This window comes from Corylus avellana, chromosome 1, assembly GCF_965113065.1.
Source record: "Corylus avellana chromosome 1, dhCorAvel1.hap1.2, whole genome shotgun sequence".
NCBI lineage: Eukaryota > Viridiplantae > Streptophyta > Magnoliopsida > Fagales > Betulaceae > Corylus > Corylus avellana.
In genome coordinates, this window is record NC_142490.1 from 47,788,118 (window position 1) to 47,798,282 (window position 10,165).

Genomic DNA, 10,165 nt, shown 5'->3' on the forward strand with positions numbered 1-10,165 from the left:
AAAAAGTTACCCCACGTTGAAATGAAATGAGTGGATTATAAATGCATTTATGAGTATTAAGTTTTATATTAGCAAGACTATTAAGTGACTTTAGAGAGTTTCAATTATGACTTGATTAGTCTTTTTGAAGTATACGACACAAAGCTTGAGATGGTGAGAGATCATTGATATTGATAACAACATATATCCTTTAATTTCTTTCCGAAACTAAAATAAGATTTACAGTTGAAAACACAAAACTATTACTTTAAACCCATTAGGTGGAGAAGACAAAGCCAGATCTTGGTAGCACAATGGCTGCGGGTGCAAAAGCCCTAATTCAACTACTACTGCCTAGCCTGATATACTGACTACGAACTTTGATTATAAACAAAATGCTACCTTTCATCTCCCCCAAGGTTAAAACCTACCTGATATATTGCTGTACACCTGCCAATTCTCCTCCTGATGTTAGAAAACTTGAGGATCGTCCTTCAGCCTTCCTATACCAGAAGTCATGCACTAATTTACACAAGGGAACCCAACTTTAAGGATCTATCATTGAGGTCAAAACTCTTCAGCTCTGACAGACAGTAAGCAACTAGTGCTATGGCTTCAGCTGCGCACATCTCTGGCTGGCAGAATCAATATCGATGTTATCCTTATTATCTCCATTTTCATCTTCTTCATGAGGCTGCTTACTCAAATTGAACCCATTTATTTTTTCCAGGAGGTCATCAGATATGGATAACTCAGGCAATTCTTGTTCATTTTCTTCAACTGTTTCTAGTTTGGGCTCCAACAATGCAGAGCCACCACGCCCAAATACTTCAGCCATAGCAGAAGACATTGAGAGCTTCAAGCTAGGATTGGCATTTTCGGATAAATAACCGAGTATGTCACGTTTTGCCTTTATATCAACCCATCTGTTCCCTACCCAATCTCTGGAAGTTCGAACATTCTTTCTCTGGAGCTTCAGAAACATGTCTTCGCCTAAGATCACAGGGTAACTCACATCACTCACCATAAGAACTGATGGGTATAACTCAGACATGACATTGTTGATCAACTCAATGAGCCATGTGCACCCCAAACAACAGCACAAGAATAATTAAACTGAAACGCATCAGATTTAGCATATTAGAACATACCAGGGAAGTAAACATGCAGAGTATCATTTCCAGATATGTCAACTCCAGTTATAACACCTTCCCACCAGCCATCACTCCACTGTGCGTCAACTGCTGCACCAACCTCGAATTTACAGTCCGTAAAATCCTCAGGAGGGCTTGGCCGAATTGTCAGGCGGCCTGAGCATCTCATGCCCAATTTATCAGAAGCTGCAACTCTAGATGCTGGTACCCATTCCTACAGATTAATATAAATGTTAACATTCTATTTTCTTTCCTGATCAGGTCTTTACATGAAGGAAACATTTAATGCAGGTGCACATGTTGAGACCAATTGATGGGAGATCACGGGCCACCTCTTACGTGTTGTATAGCCCAACAAATCACCATTGTTATTATTTCAGCCAACACACAAATTACAGAATGAAACAATATAGCCATGTAAGATAAACAACCCAAACACTTATCATTGAATGTATGTAATCAAACTTCTTTGTGACGTATCTTTGAGGCAGGGCCCTTTAAAAAAGAAAAGAAAAAAAAAATTACTCTCAACTATATGCCCATGCCACGACCTAGGTTTCATTTCCCCCTTCCATTCCAAATCAAAGCCAAGGAAAACTCAAAACTTAAATTACTGAAGCATTTGCTTACCTCTAGATTGCCAAAACCATCTGCATCCTGCACATCATCATATTGCACTTTCAGACACTTCCGAGACACCCGCAAGACCTTACACCTAAACCAGCAGCCTCGAATGCCGCTATCTTGACAGAGTAGTTCTATCTTCTCATCAACCTTAAAAGAATCAGGACATTGTGCCAGGGGTTCAACGGTCTTTATTCCCATCACTTTCCTCGAAAATTTTAATTTTAAAATTGGGAATTTTGGTTCACACTTCGTTATCTGTTCCCCAGGGAATAAATTTCTAACATCAGAAGAACCAGTTTCAAGTCCTTGATGCCACTTGTAACTTCTGCTTTTCTTAGCGCCCACCTTCACAGGGTCGCCATGTGCAAACTCTTCCTCATCTTCCTCATCCAATTTATCGCGCTTTAGTTTTTGCTGGGCCACAAGAGAACCATCTATAGAAGAGAGGATTGCTTGATTAGAATACCCACGCAACTTAGGAAGAGTGAAGGGCTTGATCTTATTGTTCTTAAACTGCCTGAAGCACATGTGGATTCCAGGTGAAGAAGCAGGTGCAACAGCAGCCACACATTTTTCATAATGCTTAGGAGTCAAAACTGTCGCAGGACCATCAACACACTCGGCACTGATCACCTGAACATGAGGTGTAATGAAAACTTCTCTTGGGTGGGGATTCAGTTGAGGGATCAAACCTTTGACTTCCTTATTATGGTGAAACCACCGCACTTTCACCTTTTTGAGTCCTTTCTTATCTTCATACATATCTTCCAAGTAACCAAGATACTGACTTCCTTCTTCAGCCATAATAAATACAAATGAATGAACCTGAACAGCCCGGTAAAACCAAAAGGAAAAAAAATGATAATCTTGAGGATCCAAAGATAAGTGATAGAATTAGTAACATCACTCAGGGCAAGACCAATACTAAATAAAGAAACAACAACCAATGTGTTGATGCTTACAGCTATGGTAGTTCCATTCCTGCAAAAAGCTGGGTAGTGCTTTAGCTGTTTGGCACAGATCCAAGCAATACCAGACCATACAATGTCTGAATTTTGAACTCTCACTTTCCTTGAAACCTGAATTAACATGAAGAATTCAATATTTTAATAAACATAGAACAAATACTAATCTAAAGAGCAGAAAACAAACTTCAGTAAATAGATACCATATGATCTTGGAAGTAAGTCGGGCGAGCACAGGATCCAGTCATCGATACTTCAAGTGGTCCTAAAGCTTGTCTTGAGTCAATTGTTGGTGAATCTGTTACACACATACTAAAATTGCTTTAAAAAATTCCCCTTCATTAACAGAAGGTGAGTTTCAGCTAAAGATAATCTATCCAAGATTGATTTTATGACAACAATTTGTGGAAAGATGTAAGAATAAAAATGTGGACGCACAAATTTTAAGCTTGATGCCATGATGAAACACCAAAACAGTGAAAAACTAGGCATATATCATGTTATAAAGAATCAAACCAGGGAATGCTACTCCTTTCATAACTAGCCGGTGGCAAGGTAAAGGGGTCCTTGGTGCAGTCTGGTCCTAGTGATAGTTCAAGGTAATGAGCCCAATCAAGACTAAAACCTTCACCTATGCTATTGTTAGGCAAGTGGGGACTGCTCAAGTTTAAAAAGAGATATCCCGTCATTCTCATTCCAATGATACCTGGAATTATGGGAAATTGAAACAGACTTAAGTACAGTAGCCTATAATAAACCCCTTGGGCCAACCAAGTGATGAACATGTTCTAGTTGCTAGTTAGATTTGCGAACAGTTATTCTTAACACAGATAATTTTATCTAAAGATGAAAAACAAATAGCTCTATTCTATAATGAAAAATCCAAAGTTTACTGGTTGCATTTGACACAAACAATTTTAACTGGAAGCTCTTAGTGGTACTCTCTTGGGTAATCAACTTCTGAAAACAAAATGGGAAATTATCACAACTAAAGAAGCCTATTTTATTTTGCTCCACTAACGAAAACAACCTGAGGCATTCATAGCATGACAACCAAACTAATTTAGGTTGCATTTGTTTCAGTGTAAAATGTTTTCCGAAAAATATTCTCTATTTTCCCGGTGTCGGTGTGGACGAAAAAATACTGGTCAATGGAAAACAATTTCCAAGTCAACAGCAAATTTTCCACCGTAGGGAAGAAAATTGCTTAAACCTTTCAAGAGGTGTAAGTCATTTTCTGGACTGTCTCCCCCTCTCTCCCACCCCCTTCTCCCTGAACCACAGCACCACCAACTCCTATGAAGGAAATCATTTGCCCCCTTCCCCTGGTGCCACCCCCCTCTGCCTCTCGGCCACCATCCCCCCACCCTATCCCAACCCTCCTCCCCTCTACAACGAATCCCACCCCAACAAAAGGAACCCAATTGCCCTCTCCTCCTGGTTGTCACCCATCATCCCCCTGCTAACCCCAAACCTCTCATGATTTCCCTTGTACCCTTGTGTTCCAACCCCCCCCAAACAACTCCCCACTGCCGCACCCCCCCCCCCCCCCCACTCATTGACTGGTATTTCACATTTCACATTATCTGGCTCAGTTTTTTTTTTTTTTTTTAATCACAATGGGAAAAAATTTTCATACCAACCAAACAACAGAAAGAAAGAAAAAAAATCGATATTATTTTTTAATCAGTTATTTTCTTTGAAAATATTTTCGACTCAAAACATTTTCACTCAGAAACCATTTTACGTTAAAACATGTGCAACCTTAATGTTCTATCTTTCTCATAAATGGTAATTGCGAATGTCAACCAAAATTAAACCAAACAGATAACCAATTCTCAAATAAAGTAAAAAATTTATTTCTCTTTCATTCATGGAGAACTAAAGCTTCTCAGCTGCTTTAAACTAGAGTGACAAGTCCCAGAAAAGAATGAAGCATGCTAACCCCATCATAATAATCTAGATAAGTTGCATTAACCATACAGACTCTGTTTAGCCAACCCATGGAGCCTACAGTCACAATGTCTAGAGGTATGAACAGAAATTCCAAAGATTTACCAGGTGCAGAAAAATATGGCAGTATAATAAGCATTCTGAATTTCGCTAAAGAAGAAAGTTAAGGATTTTAATTTGAGAAGGCAAAAAAGGAATGAAATTTTATATTTAGGAACAAATTATTTGGATCCCTACCAATCATACACAATTAAAAAGAAATAATACAATGCATGAAAGAAACTAAAATTGACAGATGAGAGGTTTCAGATTTGATACAGTACCCCTCCCTTGTCACTGCTCAAAGATCATATCAACCAACTTAAAGCGTCTCTCAAGTGGATGCAGACGGCTTGTAAATATCGAAGAAGTGGAGTAATGGCAGAAAGAGCTTATTAAAGTATTAGAATAGACAGACACATAACACCAGCCTCTCTTACATGGAAAGATGGTGATTTATAACTGGCTGAGCTCTCAAGTGGGCTGGACGCAATGGGTTTTTAAATAAGTAGAGGAAGAAGGTGACATGGTAGAAAGAGCTTATCATTCAATCAAAATAGATAGGCATGCAAGTCGGGTTTAAATTATTCTTCTCCTGGAAGAAGCGTTTCTTAGACTCTAACCCTTGGGCCTGAAATATGACAGACAACTTCACTTAAAATGACAATCTAGACCAAATGATTCAGAGTCAATCATATGACTTTTTACATGGTGTTAAGAAAGTAACGACAGCCTCTTGAAATAGATTTCTAAGCCATAAGAATATAGATATTAATGAGGAATATAATTTATTTTTATTTTTTTTGATAAGTAAAATAGAAAAGCATTTGGTAAGAAAATTAATGAGGAATATCATATATTCACTTCCTAATAGAAAATAATCTCTTAAAATAATAGCATCTCTAACAATAGAATCAAGTTAATTTCTATCTTCTAATCCAAAAACTAAAAAGAATCACACAGATCTTAATGAAAAGGTATGCTGAATCACGATATTGAACTTATAAAATGTGACTAGCCAACATTAATTACAAATTTAAGCTTAAGACCAGCAATAAAAAATACCACTACGCACATTTAGTCATAAAAATGGTTGAGTTAATACTCCAAAAGTAGTTACCATGCCAGTAGATAACATATTATTATGTGAACTTCCACATGCACGCAGGGGGCGGAATCAGGATTTTTTGTATGAGGGGTCTGAACCTACGTAAATAAATAAATACATAGATACATAGTCTCTTTATGCGTACGTGTGTGCGCTTCTATGTATAAGATAAGATTACTAGTAGAAAGCTGAAATCATCTGGGGTTGAAATGTTAATATTGATGGGGCTATACTATAGAAAATAAAATTTTTATAGGACTTATACAAAAAATTGGGGTTGCCAAAGACCCCCCAATATAGAAGGTAGGTCTGCCCCTGCATGCACGTGAGAAAGAGGAGTAACCATAAATGAAGATAATCTGCTTTGGTAGATTTCTTAAAAAAAAAACAACACAAGTGGCACCATACATTGTTTATGGGGGACAGACATGAACAACTTTTTATATATCAAATATTGCTGATGAATCACACAACAAGATACTGCCAAAAAATTAAGTAATTTGGCATGACTACTCTGATAGTATGTATCCAAAAGTTTCCAACAAACTTCCACAAAATGTTTCTTAAATAGAGTTCAAACAACTATTTTTTTTGATAAGTAACCCTAAAAATAATTGAGTTCAAACAACTATTGAGATTATAACAAATTGAATCAAAGGAATTCTCAGTGAGAACATTTCTTTAGGTAACAACTATATATAATTATTAACTTTGACTTGAGAAATAGGAACTTAAATACAGAACATTGTCTAAATCTGAATGTCTCAGGTGCTAGTCTTCTTCGATATTGAAATTCTAGTTGGTGCAATTCGTTGTGCCGATGCAATAATGAAGTTTCAAAGTTTTAATTCACGTACATCTTCTTCATTCCATGTATACTTAATTCTAGATTACAGAAAGGAATATAAGAGTTAAGATATAGGTGGAACAAACTCAAAATTCCCAATGGAGGACAATACTTGACTGACATTAACAAAAGGTCAGAACTCAGAAGGGCGACAACATGACATAATCCAACAAGTAAGAAAAATCTTCAAATTGCACAATCCTGGAAAATTCCTAAACACTAAATAATGATCATACATGCAAATCTGTCCTCAACCTTGTATCTCAATGCTAGTCTTCTAACATATTGAAATCAAGGTGTAAACAACACGCCAAGAAAATGAATCTTTTCGGCTTTTGTGGTAACTAAATTTGATCAAATAGACGATTGTGCCATTCATTTATTCCATTCAAGCTAAATCCTAACACTTCAAAGTTCCAATGAAGGAAACTATAATTGTAATTTATTCAATACGTACTTGAAATATCTGAATACGGCACACGATGCCTTGAGACCAAGGATGTGAGCCAGTCCACCACTTCTCTTCTTGCCCGCCATTTCGTGCACGCAATGACAGATTTCTCAAACCCGTCTAATCGCATAAGCTCATCCGAGACAACATATGTCATGTGCCTTATACTCCTCTCAGTTCCTATAACAGCAAGGACCGAGTCCCCAGACACATCCTTGAGATAAAAATGAATCACACGATTACCACGCTCATGACATACAATGTGCTCCTCCCATGCCACAAAACCCTGATTATCCTCAGACATCCTGAATATTAGAGAGCCACAAAAGCGTTCAAGGAGCGCCGCTTTATCACATTCAGCTAAAAAAGCCCAATTCAGGCAACAAGCCTTGACACTCAACAAGACCCAGTTTGTTACACAGTAAAAACAATCAATCCCAGTTCACAACCCTCAGATGGCACTTGGGTTCCCACAAAAATCGAACTCCAGTCAAAGGAAAACGAAAAGACAGACAAATTAGACAAAACCCAGTAAACCAAAACTCACTGTCGCTCAATATCTGTGACGAAAAACACAACATATATTCAACGATTACGTGCTCTGCCTCTGAAACGAAAAGCTCCAAGAACTAAATCCTGAGAGGACTAAAATGGCGTTAACCGGAAGATAGTGGTAAAAAACGGAACAGGGTTTGGTTTGTTTTAGTTCTGGAACGTAGCAAAGAAGGCTGAAACCAAACCAGAAAGGTAAACGAACCAAAAGGGGGTTCTTTTTCTTTTTCTAGCATACCAAAGGCGTTTCAATGGGCGAAAAAAAAAAAAGAAAAAAAAACACTCGGAAACAAAAAGAGCACAGTTTGGCAGAGAGTTTCACCGTTTCTCAGTGAAAACAACGGAACTTCACAGAAGGGACCGCGAGACAGAGACACAGAGAGAGAGAGGCTTTAACATGAGTCAGGGTTTTGCAGAGCTTGGTGGGACTCGGCAGGCCGAAACATCTGGTGAGGGAGGAGGCAAAGGAAAAGGGAAGGGCAGAAATGGAATTTTGGGAACCGTGTAGGGATATCCTTGTACCGTAAAGAGTTGGAGATCTGGCTGTACACATGGCATTGAGTCTAAACTAATTCCTCTAATTTATTTATGAGTAATGATATGCCAAATCATTTTAGGCATTTGACATCTTAATAGGGAAAATTAATTTTTATAAAAAAAAAATAAAGATTAATTTTTATTATCACGTCATTTCAATTATATAATATTTATTAAATAGTATTACTCGTTATTTATTATTACACTACATGATTAAAATTGAAGTTGCCTAGAGCCTACTTAGATTTTCAGTGAATTGTGTGTACAATATAAATAGCCTTTACAAGATAAGATGTATTGCTAAGTTAGGACTCTTCAAATACAAGTACAAGTTCAATTAATGTTGATCTATTCAAACTAACACTAATCTTCATGATTATCTTTTTTTTTTTGATAAGTTAATTTGATCTTCATTGTCTTTGTTCGTAATCGTTGATCATAGTGTTGGAGATAGATGGACTCCTTGCGTTGTCTTGGTGAGTTGTGCTTCAATATAGTTTATGTGGCATTTATTATATTAGTCACTAAAATGTAAATTGCGACGTGGAGTTCACATGATAGTGACCATGTTTTATAAATTGATGTGTCAATTCACGTAACATTCATCAATTATCATGTTAGCTACTAAAACTTTGATCTTTTATTTAAGTTTCCAACCCCAAGCATTTTCCTTTCAATATTTTAATTTTTGTAATGTCTCTTTAGTCTACAATTGAAATTGCAATATCTTCCTTTTGTGATTTAGAATTACAAAAATACCTCCCATAAGATAATAAAAAAAAAAACTTATATATATTTTTTTCTAAAATTTTTATCTTGTTTTGTCATTTTGGGTCGTGAAAGATAGATATTACAACCCCTATGGTAAATTGGGAAAAAACATTAAAAAAATTAAAATATTGGGGGCCATTGCAAAAAGAATGCTAATTAGAGAAAATAAATGTAGTTTTCCTTTTTATCTTTCAACCAATCTTAGAAAGATAAAAATAAATTTAGGTCAAGTCCGTATAACTCATTCAAACTATTAGCTAATTGACAATGTCAATGTACCCCACAAACTTTCAATTGTGACAGTGTCCCCTTCAAACTATCAAAACATTGTTAATATCTCCTCTAAAGGCTAGCAAAAAGATAAAAATGCCCTTATGTATTTCTCAATAAGACAAAAATATCCCTATAAATTCAAAAAATAAATAAATAAAATAAAATTTTAATTAAAAAAAACGAAAATTTTAATTTAAAAAAAAATATATATTTTTTTAAAATAATTATTCTGAAACAAAAATTTTAATTTTTTTTTAAAAAACGATTTTTTTTTTTAAAAAAAAACGATTTTTTCTTTAAACATAGATTTTTATTTAAAAGAAACGGTTTTATTTTCTTAAACGAAAATTGTTAATTTTTTTAACACAGAAATTTTTATTTTAAAAAGTTATAAAAAAATATTTTTCATAACAAAAAAAAAAAAAAATTTCTTATACAATGGATTTTTTTAAAATTTTAAATTTGCCACCCTTGGATTTATTTATTGATTTTAGTTTTAGGTTTTTTTCTAGAAGTTTAGTATTTTTTGTTTTTATTTTACTAAGAGTAGTTTCGTCATTTGAGGAACATTGACAATTTTTGATAGTTTGGGGAATGAATTGTCACAATTAAAAATTTAGAGGGGACATTGTCAATTGTGTGATAGTTTAAGGAGGGTATATGAATTTTTCCAAATAAATTTATTTAGGCAAAATATCTTTATGTTGTCTTTTGTTTTTATTTTATTTTAATATTTTTGCTAGCTTAATAAATTACATATGACCACTCGGACTTGGGAAAACCTTTGGAAAATTTTTATAAGGCTTTGCATGATTTTATTTATCTTTTGTCTTTTGACAGCTTCAACCGACGACGTCGTAGGCATGTTGATGTTGTTGTGGAAAATGGAAGGGCCGTTGCCAGGTGGGG

The 10,165-nt window shown here is 35.5% G+C and overlaps 1 protein-coding gene across 2 annotated transcripts; it reads right to left on the bottom strand.

Moving 5' to 3' along the window:
- Positions 1–145: 145 nt before the first annotated feature.
- On the bottom strand, positions 146–8,140 carry LOC132172518 (uncharacterized). Of its 2 annotated transcripts, none has more exons than XM_059584031.2 (6): positions 7,130–8,140; positions 2,929–3,023; positions 2,723–2,839; positions 1,764–2,585; positions 1,131–1,347; positions 146–972 (listed from the first exon to the last, which is right to left on the bottom strand). In XM_059584031.2, exons 1-6 carry the CDS (start codon positions 7,425–7,427, stop codon positions 587–589), a joined length of 1,935 nt encoding a protein of 644 aa, XP_059440014.2. In that variant the 5' UTR covers positions 7,428–8,140; the 3' UTR covers positions 146–586. The 2 variants fall into 2 exon arrangements, with proteins under 2 accessions (XP_059440014.2, XP_059440015.2); XM_059584032.2 differs by having other exon boundaries at positions 2,929–3,037; positions 7,130–7,299.
- Positions 8,141–10,165: the final 2,025 nt, after the last annotated feature.